The 13,852-nt window shown below is 45.6% G+C and overlaps 1 protein-coding gene across 1 annotated transcript in view; it reads right to left on the minus strand.

Moving 5' to 3' along the window:
- Positions 1 to 1,607: 1,607 nt before the first annotated feature.
- The window catches only part of LOC146355533 (vomeronasal type-2 receptor 26-like), a 60,984-nt gene continuing 48,739 nt past the window's right edge, over positions 1,608 to 13,852 (minus strand). The window contains exons 10-13 of the mRNA XM_084829930.1: positions 11,477 to 11,773; positions 8,244 to 8,471; positions 5,735 to 5,861; positions 1,608 to 2,506 (exon numbers count right to left, since the gene is read on the minus strand). Of these exons, the coding sequence (XP_084686056.1) occupies positions 1,608 to 2,506; positions 5,735 to 5,861; positions 8,244 to 8,471; positions 11,477 to 11,773 (1,551 nt within the window). The remainder of the gene's footprint in view (positions 2,507 to 5,734; positions 5,862 to 8,243; positions 8,472 to 11,476; positions 11,774 to 13,852) is intronic.

The following is a 13,852-nucleotide window of genomic DNA, read 5'->3' on the forward strand; positions in this document are numbered from 1 at the left end:
AATGGCTAAAAATAACGAACGCAAATGGTGGCCGCTGTAGCTGCCGCCATTTCCGTATGCTGCACCCAGCCACTGCCGGCCAGTAGACCAGCCCCCGCCGCTGCCTCACCCGCTGCAGCACCTTCCGCCCTGCCGCACCTGCTGCACCCGCCGCTGCCCCCACCGCCCCTGCTGCCATCTCCCCTGCCGCACCCGCCCCTGCCACACCCGCCCCTGCTGCACCCGCCACCACCACCCCTGCCACTGCCACCCCTGCCACCGCCGCCCCCACCGCCGCACCTGCCGCCCCCGCTGCTGCCCCCGCCACCGCCATGCCTGCTGCCACTGTCCCCACTGCCCCCGCCGCCCCCGCAGCCGCCGCCCCTGCCACCCCCACCCCTGCTGCACCCGCCGCCGCCCCTGCCACCGCCACACCTGCCGCCACCGCCCCTGCTACCGCCGCCGACCCTGCCACCCCCACCGCCGCCCCCACCGCCGCCCCCACCACTGCCCCTGCCACCCCCACCTCTGCCGCCCCCACTGGCGCTGCCACCACCGCCCCTGCCGCCCCCGCTGCCCCTGCTGCTGCCCCTGCCACTGCCGCACCTGCCACCCCCGCCGCCCCTGCCGCCGCACCTCTTTGGCTGAATACACACATTCCCTGTCAGGCAGGCTGGAAGAGTTCTTTAAACACACACACACACACAAATGTTTTTCTTTACTTATAGCACACAGTAAATGCGTATTTTGTATGTATGTTATACTTTAATGTTGGGGTGTGTGTGTGGCCACATCACTCCTGCCAAATCTCAAACAGGTTTTCATTAATAAAAATGATCCTAGGGAACTGAAGGAACTGAGATTGTAGCAAGTGCACATAATTATCCAGTTTATGCAGTGGGTGATCTCCGATGACCTCAGGCTTTCAGTGCTCTTCTGACAGAGGCAGGAAGACACAGCACCTCTGCCAGGCTATGTAAATCTTTACGTAGCCTATCATGTCTGACTTTAAAAAAAAAACCACACGCATACACAAATGGTGGCAGCTATGGCCACCGCCATTTGCGTTCTTTATTTTGGCCCGTCTTAGTCTACGTAAATATTTACATAGACTAAGATGGTGAAAATAAGGGGAACACAAATAGTGTCCGCTACGCTATTTGCATTCCCCTTATTTTCGTCATCTTAGTCTACATAAATATTTACGTAGACTAAGACGGGCCAAAATAAAGAACACAAATGGCGGTGGCCATAGCCACCGCCATTTGCGTATGCGTGTGTTGTTGTTTTTTTTAAAGTCAGATGTGATAGGCTACGTAAAGATTTAGGTAGCCTATCACGGCTGACTACAAGGATGCATTTGCGTCCCTGCTAGACCCTGGCCGGATGTCCGGCTGCTGGCGGAGCTGGACAGCGGCTCTGCAGAATCCCTGCGGAGCACAGCCGGCCGGCCAGGATTCTGGGGGGGAGTCACGGAGCGCCTCCCCCCTGGCAAGAATTCCGGGGGTGAGGCACGGAGCACCCCCCCCTCCACCGTCAACATAATCCGCAGAAGGTAAGTCACTTTCATACATCCCTACTACCACCATGCTATAGGAAAAATCTGTACTACAAAATCAGATGCCATTTTAGAGTTTCTTTGTTAGATGCTCCTTTTTATTGAGTTCTGGCTTCAGTATGATAATGTAGCATTTGGGGATAAAGATGCAACCCAGTAACCCCAAACTGGAGGCCAAGATAGAGAAGACCTGCACAGCTACCATGTATTTCCCTTTGGTGCTCAGGTAGGTTGGCACAAAGGACACCCAAACACTGCAAAACACCAACATGCTGAAGGTGATCAGCTTGGCTTCGTTGAATGCACCAGGCAGTCTCCTGGCTAGGAAAGCCACCATGAAGCAGATGGCAGCCAGGAAGCCCATGTAGCCAAGAGTGATATAAAACATCAGGACAGACCCTTCATTACATTGCAGGATGATCTGCCCAGGCTGGGAATGCATGTCAGAATCAGGGAACGGGGGAAAGATTCCCAGCCAGACAATGCAGATGCCCACTTGGACACTAGAACAAGAAATAACAATGGAGTTTGCCAGACTCTTCCCCAGCCATTTCCTCATCCTGCTCCCTGGCTTTGTAGCCATAAATGCCACCACCACCATGACGGTTTTTGCCAACAAAGAAGAGACAGCGACTGAGAAGATGATGCTGAAGGCAGCCTGTCGGAGGTGGCAGGTCACCTTCTGGGGCCGACCAATGAATAAAAAAGATGACCAGAAGGAAAGCAGGAGGGAGACGAGGAGCATGTAGGTGAGATTGCGGTTGTTGGCTTTGACCACTGGAGTTTCCCGGCATTTAATAAAGATTCCTAAAACAAAGCCAGTAGTTAGGGACAAGAATAAGGCAAATACAGCAAGGGTGATCCCCAAAGTTTCTTCATAGGAGAGGAAGTTAATCCACTTAGGAACACAGTGATCCTGGGCCTTGTTTGGATGCTGATCATCTGGACACTTGTTGCAATGATCTGCATCTGAAAAGAACAAGAGCAGCTGTAGCATTACAAGAATCTGCCTTCCATCAGTTATAGCCTGTTGTCCATTCTATTCCCTAAAGCATGTGTTTGTGGGGTGAGAGCTTATATGCCATAAGAGCATGATAAAGAAAGAGACGCCGGAGAGGGCATGAATTAGCAGTGTGGAGAAGGGATGGTAAGAGGCTCATTTGAAATCTCATTCCCACAATATTATGCTGTTTTTTGCTGTTTTTTAGGAGGTTTGGTGGTGTTGTTGTTTTTATTATGTGGTTTTACTGTTTTTAATACTGTATAGATTTTTATTACTTTTTTTCTTGTTGTACACCCCCTTGGAGGACTCCTGCCCTGAAAGGCGGCCAAGAAACATTTTAATAAATATATATGTGGTGATGGCTCTAGCCAAAATAGTCTGATAATTTCATGGAGGGGAAATCTATCTATGTCTGCCAATTACGATGGTAGAATTATCTGTGTCTTCTAATTATGATGGTTGTATACATCCTTCAGTTACAGAAGCAGCATGTTACTGCACAGCAGCTGCTGAGAGGAACAACAGGAGAGGGCAATGGCCTTCACGTCCTTGTTATGGGCTTCCCAAAGGTATCTCGTTGGCCACTTTGGGAATGGGAGACTGGACTAGATGGTTCACACTTGTGATCCATCAGGGCTGTCATTGTTTCAGTGCCTTGGACAAGTGGTGTATGCAGATGTTCAGCCCTGAGCAGCATCTCCACCCAGAAAGGATCCAGGCTAAATGGACTGGGGAAGCTCCTTGCCTGACACAGTCAAAGTAGACAATATTGGGTCCAATGACAATCCATCCAGTGGTCTGGGTCCACATATTAAAGCAGTACATTATCATTATCATTATCATTATATTTACTTTTATATTCCACCTTTTTCCCAGTACTGGGACTCAAGGTGGCTTTACAATATTAAAAGTTTGTACAGTTAAAACATATAAATAGAAATATAGAAAACTTAAAAATATAATTAAATCATCAATAGTATTAAAACAGTATAAAATATGAGAATTTAAAACAACAAGAACAATATACACATTAGTACCAATCCATCATATTCTCACAGGTCCAGACTATCTATCCCCAAAGGTCTTCCAAAACAAAAAAGTTTTTGCCTTCCTGCGGAAACATACCAAGGAGGGTGCCACTCTCGCCCCAGTGGGAAGGGAGTTGCAGAGCCTTGGGGTAGCCACCGAGAAGGGCCTCTATAACGTTCCCACCAGGTGAGCCTGTGATGGTGGCGGGACCACGAGAAGGGCCTTCCCTAAAGATCTCAGGCCATGAGGAAGCTCATAGGGAAGAATATGGTCTTTCAGATAACCTGGACCCAAGCCATATAGGGCTTTATATGTCATGACCAGCACTTTGAATTGTGCCCAGAAACAGACTGGGAGGCAGTGAAGCTGTTTTAGCAGGGGATTGTATGCTCCCTGTAGTCAGCCCCAGTCAACAGTCGGGCAGCAGCAACTTGAACCAGCTGAAGTTTCCAAACACACTTCAGAAGCAGCCCCACATAGATTGCGTTATGGTAATCCAAACGGGATGTAACAAAGACGTGTAACTGTGGCAAAGTCAGACATCTCAAGGAACAGGCGCAGCTGGCATACAAGCTTTATCTGTGCAAATGCACTCCTGGCCACCGCTGAAAGCTGGGCATAGGGATGTACAAACTGTGTAAAATCCACTCCATCTGTGTTTTACAGGTTGTCAGGCACCTTTCATTCTGTCATTCACCCACAGACGGATGTGATTTTTTTTTTTTTTGCATTGTGCGGTAAATTAGAGAAAATATTTACGTAAGTATTTATGTATTTACATAAGTTTTTACATAATTTACCTCAGTACATAACATTTAGAGTATTGTCCCCCATTCCATTCAAAGTTTCCTCAGCAGAAACTTAGGTGTTTTTCTATGGATTCATATGCATAAATTGGGGGGGGGGGAATCCAAAAGTCTCCAGGCTCTGCATGGCCTGAGTGGGGTGTTCCGCATTAGATTCTGCAGGTCAGATTCTTGGAAATCTGACCTCATTTTAACGTGCCTCAAATTTCTCCAGCATCCCTACCTGGGCATCCAGTCTCAGGGCTGAATCCAGAAATACAACCCAAGCTGCGAACCTGTGTCTTCAGGGGGAGTGTAACCCCATCCAGCACAAGCTGAATCCCTATTCCCTGATCTACCTTTCAACTGACCAGGAGCACCTCTGTCTTGTCTGGATTAAGCTTCAATTTGTTTACCCTCATCCAGTCCATTACTGCTGACAGACACCGTTCAGCACCCCAACAGCTTCCTTGGAATTAGATGGAAAGGAAGAAGAGTGTTGAGTGTCATCAGCATACTGGTGACACCGAACCCCAAAACTCTGGACAACCTCTCCCAATGGTTTCATGTATATATAAATTAGCATGAGGACAAAATGGAACCCTGGGGAACTCCAGATTCACAGGTTAGTAGTGAATTAGTTAAGCAGTGAATTACTTAACTAATCTTAACTACTAAATATTTCTATTACCTCTGTCCTGAGAATGCAGTGTGGCTGTTCTGGGCAAGGCTTTGATGAACACTTTGTTCTTATTAATTAACAATATTATTTCTTTTCTTCTTAATGTTTTATTTGTATGCTGCCAGTCTTCCATAGAGCTCTGTGCAGGAAGGACAAAGATTTCCAGTTCTACTCTCACAACTAGCTTAGGCTAGTATCTAGTCCAAGACAGCCAAGCAGTTTGTTGTATAACTTAGTAGGATTTGAACTCTGGTCTTTCTAGTCAAAGTCCCACACTGTAGCCACTTCACTTTACTACTTCAAAGTACCTCATGCTTCATCAAGTTCAACTACCTTGCCAGGATCATTAACCCTCCTGCCCCATCCTACTGGGGCCAAACTGCACCTACAACCGCTTCTACGTTCACTTCCATTCATATGTAGAGTGGACAGAGGTCATGCGCCTGAAAGTGCAAAAGGGGAGCACAGCTAGGTCATACTGAACACTCCCCAGCTGCCCAATTTTCTCCCTGCACTCCATTAACACAGGTTATATCTTACAACTCACTTTGTAAAACATAATTAGTGAATACACTAATAATTTATACAGAAAACCAGAATGGATCCAATGCCTAAAAAAAAAAACCCTTCCCAGAACACACATCTCTGGGCGTTTGTCCTATTCCTCAAGAGCAGCACTTTGCTCTGGAGTCACCTACCTTCCTCTGTGGAGATGGTTCCTTCTGTACATGGGGCACAATCGTAACAACAAGTCGGCTTTCCTTCCTCAACCACCTTGGAGTATCCAGGGTGACAACTTTCAGTACATCTAGAGAGAGGCACAGTCTAACCAAAAAGAGAAGGAGCATCCAGGTATGCCAATTAAGCCTGTTTACTCAATACTACCCTTTCAATGTATCTTTAGAAGTATATTGAAAGTACATTTTTGAGGAAGTATGAGCTAGGGATGTCAGAGAATTTCTCCACGAATCTGGCGGGACGGGACTTACCTTGGGCGAATCCTCCTGGTGGCGGCGGCTCCGGTGGCGGTTTGGCGGTGGTTTGGCGGTAGCAGCTGAGGCTACGTAAATGTTTATGTAACCTATCATGGCAGAGTGAGAAAAAAACAACTGCGTGTACGCAAATGGCGGCCTTATTTTGGCACGTCTAGTCTACATAAACATTTACATAGACTACGGCGAAAATAAGGGGAATGCAATAGCATAGACTAAATAGTATAGCATAGCAAATAGCATAGCCAAAATAAGGAACGCAAATGGCGGCACCCATGGGCGCCGCCATTTGCATACGCGCGGTTGTTTTTTGTTTTTGTTTTACTCAGCCATGATAGGCTACGTAAACATTTACGTAGCCTATCACTGTATTTTTTTAAAATCTAGCCATGATAGCCTACATAAATCTTTACGTAGCATATCACATTTGTTTTTTGTTTTTTTACTGGAAATGGCAGCGGCGGCAGCCGGTCAGAAGACCGGCTGCCGCAGCCACCGCCACCACCACCCCGCCACCGAACTGCTGCCGGAGCCGCCGCCACCGCCGCCAGGAGGATTCGCCCAAGGTAAGTCCTGTCCCGGGGGGGGCGGGGGGCAGACCATTTTGCCACCAATTTCGGGGGGCCAAATGCGCTGGCATTCGGCCTCCCCGAGATTTGTGGCAAAATTTTCTGACATCCCTAGATGTTGGATAAATCCTCCGTCGACTCCAGTGAGACCAGATTCTTTGGAATCTGGCCTCTGGAGCCCGCGGTGGGATGGCTCCTCTTACCTCCGCTCTGGGAGGATTCCTGCTGGACTGGCACACCTGCTCCACATCCTCCAGCGATACAGCAGTGGTGGCCGCCATTGCCGTTTTGCTTTGAGAAAGACCACTGTATGAAGATCAAGACAGAACATTTTATCATTTGTGGTGGACTTGTAAAAAAGCTAAAACATTTTGGAAACAAATACAGTCTTTAGCTCAAATAATATTAAAGAATACTATAGAATTGAAGCCAGAAACTTTTTTATTGGGACTAATAAATAAACACATAAAAGAGAAGGGGGGAATCCACTTTCTCTACATGACAGTGGCTGCAAGGTTATTGTGTGCTCAAAAGTGGAAGAATGAAACAATACCAACTGTGAGTGAGTGGATCATGAAAATGATGGAGTTGGCAGAGATGGCAAAACTTACTATTATAATTAAAGAAGGGTCAACAACTAAATTTTTGTTAGATTGGAAACCTTTTATAGAATTTGTACAAGAAATAGAGAAAAACGATATCTATGTACTGTATGTGGATTTTGAACTTTGAGAGGGTTAATTCTCTTTTGTTGTTGCTGTTCTTAAAATTAGGAGAGAAATGAGATAATGACTGTGAACTCAATCTTTGATACACAACAAAGATAAGAACTAGAGAATAATAATGAGCATTTGTTGTGTAAGGGGAACCAAAGGTAGATATCTTATAATCTTAAGTGTTATTTTAGTGTATGCGTATTATGTGTTTAAGTTGTTGTTGTTGTTGTGTTTTGTTTTTTAAAATAAAAATAAAAAAAATCTTTCATTCACAAAGAGAAAGACCACTGTAAAACCCTGAGTTTTATATAAATAAAGCCATAAATGGCTGCAAGGGCTTTATGGCCTCAAGTGACTCTGTCTTTCTCAAAGCAAAATGGCGCTGTATTGTCGTATTGCCGGAGGCGTGCTGGTCCGCAGAACCCAGTGGACGGGTGGACACTGAAGAGGATCTTGGGGGGACGAACAGATCACCTCCTCCCCGCAGAACCCCCCCCCCCCGAATGAAAGGTAGGGGTTCCGCACATCCCTAGTTCCAATACCATTCCTTGGAATTTTGTCACACTTCTGATCATACTTTGTCACGCTACAGGATTTGTAAAAATAGAGGGGACCCCTGGCCTGGCAAACTTCAGTGCAGGCTTCTGGGGGTTCCTTAAAATCAAGCTTAAACCTTTTCTATTCATATTCATTGTGATATTTCACTGGAGATTATTGGGATAGGAATCACAACCTTTAATTAGTATGTACAATACTTAATAAATTCATAAAGCTTAACACTGTTATCATATGCCCACTTACCAAAGTCCCATAGAACTCAATGTGTAAGGCCTATTGAACTTAGTGTTCATACTTCCAAGAAGACATGTCTAGGATTGCCTGGTAAGATATATTAAAGGGCAGCAAAGGAAAGAAGAGTTTTCCGCTCACCTGGCTAAACCACCTGGGCCACACAATGGCATTCTGATCAAGGGTGAACCTGATCTCTGAGGAGGCCTGCCTCTCTATACTCCCAACTTTCACTCTAGCAATGGACCTGTTCGGAAGCTCCACCAAGTTCATGATATAGAAGTCAGCTGCCAAATCCCCATTTTCATCCAAATAAACTCCATCCTTGGAAATATTGTAGAGCCGGAAGTTTCTCAGGAAAGGGTGAAACTAGAATGACATAGAAAAACACACATTTTAGAAACAGGAAATCCATTTGCACATCCCGGCTCTTCCAGACTCAAAAACCCGTTTAATGAGTTATGCGCAAATATGATAAATTAACCTATAAGCAGAGTCCCTGATTGCATGGAGAGTTGTACTCATGTTCAAGTGAATGTGAGTTTAAAAAACAAACAAAAACCCTTCAGATCTCAGTGCAACAGGATCGGAGGAGGAGGAGGCCACAGTGCACCTGAAGGAGGGGGTGGGCCCAGTAAGCATGGCGCCATGCTGCTCCTCGCACATGGACATACAGTTGCCATGAGAATTTTTTTTTTTTTTCTGTTCACATTTATACGGAACCTGTGGTCTTTTCTTGAATGTCATCTTTCTCCTTCACCATTTTGGAGAAGAACTAGTGTCAGTGTCATATAAGCTCAGTCTGGCATCCTCAAGATAATTCTGACAGCAGAGGATGGTCTTACTATTAGGCAAAGTCGGGCAGTTCTTGACAGTCTGGAAACATGACCAGGAAGTGATTGTTTCATGACAGACAGACCACATCCTGTCCCCGATCCTCAGATCACCATCATCCAATCTGATACAACCATGAGAACCAGACTGTATTCTGCTGCCTGAGTGTGCCTGAGACCCCGCCACGGAGGCCAAGAAGTCCTGAGGAAGGATGTACGAGAATTTCATTTTTGCTTGCAAGACTTGAAAGCATGCCCTCTTCGTAACTCCAAATATGACCGTAAGCACATGCACGCCAAAAATGTTTGTCAATTGCCTACATGTGCTTGCGTTTGATTTCTACAATTTTCCCTGTTTGAGTTGTCCAAATTTCCCCCAGAGAGTGAATCAGCTCCACTTTAGTCTAGGGAGGAAATCTGCAGAAGTTGAGGGAAATCTGCACAAATTTCACATTTGATCACTGCTCCATTCGTGCAATTTTCCTGTTCGCACAGAACGAGCAGCAATCGCCAATGCAAATGGGAATTGTGTGTGAGACTAGTGGCGAGCCAGTGTTCGGAGGATCATGCCCATCTTGAATGTATCTCATCCGTCCATCAAAAAACATTTGTCTAGTCCTGACACACTCCAAACGGGGCAGTTTCTGCATGAATGCTGAACTGACCGAACACGATCAGCTTAGGAGACACCGACGCCATATCTCAGGCCACCACAGAGAGCTCAGATTGGCATATGGTTGAGTAGTGGGGTGGGTGGTACTCCAATGGAATCGCTATTGGGTCTTGGCCAAACACTCAAAACTGGAGACTAGAGATGTACGAAAGTCACTTACCTTTCACAGATTATGTTGCTGGTGGGGGGGAGGTGTTCCATCCCTCCCCCCAGAATCCTCGCTGGGTGGGGAGGCACTCTGTTCCTCCCCCCTGGAATCCTCTGTGGCCGGCTGTGCTCTGCGCCAGCTTCACGGAGCAGCCGGCCAGGCCCAGGTAGGCCAGAACCGTCTGTAGCCGGATTTCCGGCCACGGAGGGCTCTGGGTAAAAAACAAACAAACAAACAAAAACCCATGTACGCAAATGGCGGCGGCTACAGCCACCACCGTTTGCGTTCCTTAGTTTGGTCCATCTTAGTCTACGTAAATATTTACGTAGACTAAGATGGCGAAAATAAGGGGAATGCAAATAGCGTAGCGGACGCTATTTGTGTTCCCCTTAATTTCGCCGTCTTAATCTACGTAAATATTTACGTAGACTAAGATGGCCCAAACAAAGGCACGCAAATGGCGGCGGCCATAGCCGCCACTATTTGCATACGCTTTTTTTTTTTTTACCCAGTCCTTTTAGGCTACGTAAGTTTTTACGTAACCTAAAACATCTGGGTAAAAAAAAAAGGCGTACGCAAATGGCAGCAGCCGTAGCCGCCGCCATTTGCATATGCCATTTTTTTTTTACCCAGATGTTTAAGGCTACGAAAAAACTTACGTAGCCTATCATGTCTCTGTAAACAAACAAACAAAACCCTGCAAATGGTGGCGGTGGCGGCAGCCAGTCGGAAGACCAGCAGCCGCGGCCAGAGCCGCCGCCGGAGCCGCTGCTGGAGCCGCCGCCGCCCGGAAGATCCGCCCCAGGTAAGTCTCATCCTGGGGGGGATCCAGGTGTGATCTGCGGGGGGCAGGGGGGCAGGCCATTCCGCCACAGATTTGGGGGGGCCGAATGCACTGGCGTTCGGCCTCACCATGATCCGTGGCGGAATTCTCTGCCATCCCTAACTGAGACACCTGATAGACCACAGCAACTCTGCCTCCCCATCCCTGCCACAATCTCTCTTCAAATCCTCTCTTGGTCATGCAGGTCAGTGGGTGACCTTGAGACAGTCATCAACTCTCAGCTTAACCTACCTCACAGGGTTGTTGTGCACATAAAAATGGGGAGGAGGACCATGTGTGATATCTTGAGCTCTTTGGAGGACAGGTGGGTTATAAATGTAATTCATGAACTAAATAAAATCTACAAAGGAGAAGGAATACCTGCCATGACTGTACCCTTTGTAATTCCAGCCTGTCTCTGCCCACCATCCCCATCCAATTTGGTTGGGATGAGTATGCAGCATGTAAGGTCTCTGCCACAGCTTGGATGGAATTGTAAATACTGTAGGCATCTTGAGACAGGATCCTTTCAATCACATCTTGGGGTAGGTTCTCCCAGTTCTCTTTTTCTCTGCATCTTTTCCAGACTTTTACAGACAACTCATGCCTGGAATATAAACAATGAAATGCTTTCTCCGTGAACTGCTCAATAGCCAAGAAAAATAGGTGATAATTGTCATGTTGCGTCATTTTGTGTGACTTGCCTAAAAAAGTGAAAGAAGCATGGGTATGCTGGAGATCAAACTTTTCTAATAATATTCTCAGACTGAGATCCTGAAAAGCTGTTGCAATCCAAACTTTCCCCACAGTTGATTTTTTGATTTTTTCAACTGCAAGCATGAATGTTCCTACTGTTGACATGATCTGAGAGTCCACTGGACAAACAACTACACTGACTTGAGTGTCCATTAAATTAAAGATCAAGTTCAAGTTTAGTCTTTTCAGAGATAGCAATGGGATGCTTTCTGAGAAGGCAATGCAAATCCCATTCTTTAGGACCACAGGTGTGAAGGTGCTCATGAATCTTTCTCCACTGTCATTTTCTGGAGCCAGGAGACCGATCCAGGTCCATCTGAAATGCAGGAGCAGTTTGACAATCCCCAGGTAAGGAGGTTCTTGCTTGGGGACCATCCGGTAGAAAAAAGGGAAGTTGTGTCTGTAGTTTGGAACATGACTAACAAAACCATAACCAATCTAGTAAAGATGGAAAGAGATTTTTATATATATATAGCTTTTAAGGTCAAGGCTCAGATGTTAGTTGATTTAAAAATATTACTAGTTCAGCCATTGACTCCCATTTAGCTATTTTAAAATAGCAGACCTTTCAAAATTTCAATAAACCTTGAATGTTTACCTTTCTCAGCTTGAAAGCCCCCCCTTTGGGTTAGTTTTTTAATAAATCTTAGCTCACTCACTAGTTCCCCACTAAACCCTTTTCTTTCCTTTCCTCCCCACAACACCCCCATCCCATCCACCCTCTTCTGTCTGGGCTTCTATATTGGATATCCATGTTAAACACCCACGTGTACAACGTCCAGATCAAAGAAATAAAGGGCATTCACATATAGCTTATTTGAGGGATGCTAACTTAAACTTTTTAATCAACATATTCCTCAGTACAAGGGAAGTCCATCGTGGAATCCGGTCCTTTTGGGGCTCAATGGACTCACAGTTGTGCACCAAGCACGGTGCTCCCTGAAATCTGGGAAATAATAATAATAATAATAATAATAATAATTCTTCTTCTTCTTCTTCTTCTTCTTCTAACATAAATAGAAATGTGCGCAAATTTGGGGGCACAATTTGCATGATTTATGCAAATTTCACCTGCAAATTCTGTGATTATGCACATTATGGCCACATTTTGTGCAAATTACGGCTGAAATTCCATTTCAATTCATTTTCATTTATTCTATTTCTGTACTGCCCCATAGCTCAAGCTATCTGGCTATTTTCCCCAAATTAAAAACCATTAAAACAGATAATACAAAGTACAGAAAAGAAAAGCATTCACATAAAAACCATATAGACAGATAACACAGGGAGAGACAACTTATATCTAAAAACCATTTGTTTAACTATCAGCCAAAGATGATCCAAGACCTAATTTAAAACTCATTGCATGCTTCCGAATGCCTGAGAGAAGAAGGCAGTTTTAACCTGGTGCTGAAAAGTTAACAATGTTGGCAGCAGGTGGGCCTCATCAGGGAGTTTTTTTCCGTAACTGGGGGGCCACCAGTGACAAGGCCGTCATCCGAGCACCCAGAGGAGGGCCTTGGATGCTGAGCACAGTGTGCAGGTTATTTCATGCTGGGAGAGGTGCTCCATCAGGCATTGTGGTCCCAAGCCATGTAAGGCTTTATAGGTAAACCCCCCACAATTTGTGCACATTTCTATTTAGGTAAATTTTTTAAACCTGACAAAATCCATGAGCTGGCACTACTCAATGAAGATCGAGTCAGGCTGGCTTATGGGGAAATGAGCTGAAGTCCGGGGGGGGGGGGGCGAGCTGCAGAAAGCTCAGTGAGCTCCACCCCCCAGATGGATTCCTCCAACATCCCTAATCACTGCTACAACTTTTGCAGCCCATTGGCACCTTGCAGAGATGTTGCCCTATATATTCTGCATACTGTGCAGTAGAGTTGTGCATCAGAATTAGATGAAGCCCAAAGCCCAGCCACAACTAGGCCCATAGGACCATTTCTGGTGCTTCCTGGGGTGGAGCAAGCTTCCCTCTGAAGCCACCGGAACTGAACCCAGGCCAGCATGAGGCTGCATTCCTGAGTCATGCCTGGCAATGCAGACATTCTGTTTACCCTCCAAATACTAATTCTTGGTTGCATTTCTCTAAAATGCTGACGAAAGAGTGAAAGGGAGGGAGTGCAATTTACTGACTGACAGGTTCACCTTCTTATCCTAGGACATGTTTTACCATGGGCTCCATTCCATTCATTGTGCTTCAGGGGAGGACAAAGGTCAGACCACAAGATGGCCATTCTTCCAGCACCAAACAGGCTTCACTTTCAAAAATGCCTTACATTGATTTTTTTCCTCGTTTTTACAATTTCTAAAAAATAATTTTCCAAAGCAAAGCTAAACAAATGACAGAAAAAATACTGTATTTAAAACAAATTATGGACAGAGGGTAGTTCATTTACCATGTTTTCTCTTTACTGTACATACCTAAATATAGGTAGAATCCATTGGCTATTCTGAGTTTCCTTTCTGGTTCTTCATAATAACAAATTGTATTTATTCTCTTTTGCCTAGTCT

The sequence above is a fragment of the Heloderma suspectum genome, chromosome 2 (assembly GCF_057233095.1).
Source record: "Heloderma suspectum isolate Gila_16-S chromosome 2, 16-S_ref, whole genome shotgun sequence".
Taxonomy (NCBI): Eukaryota; Metazoa; Chordata; class Lepidosauria; order Squamata; family Helodermatidae; genus Heloderma; species Heloderma suspectum.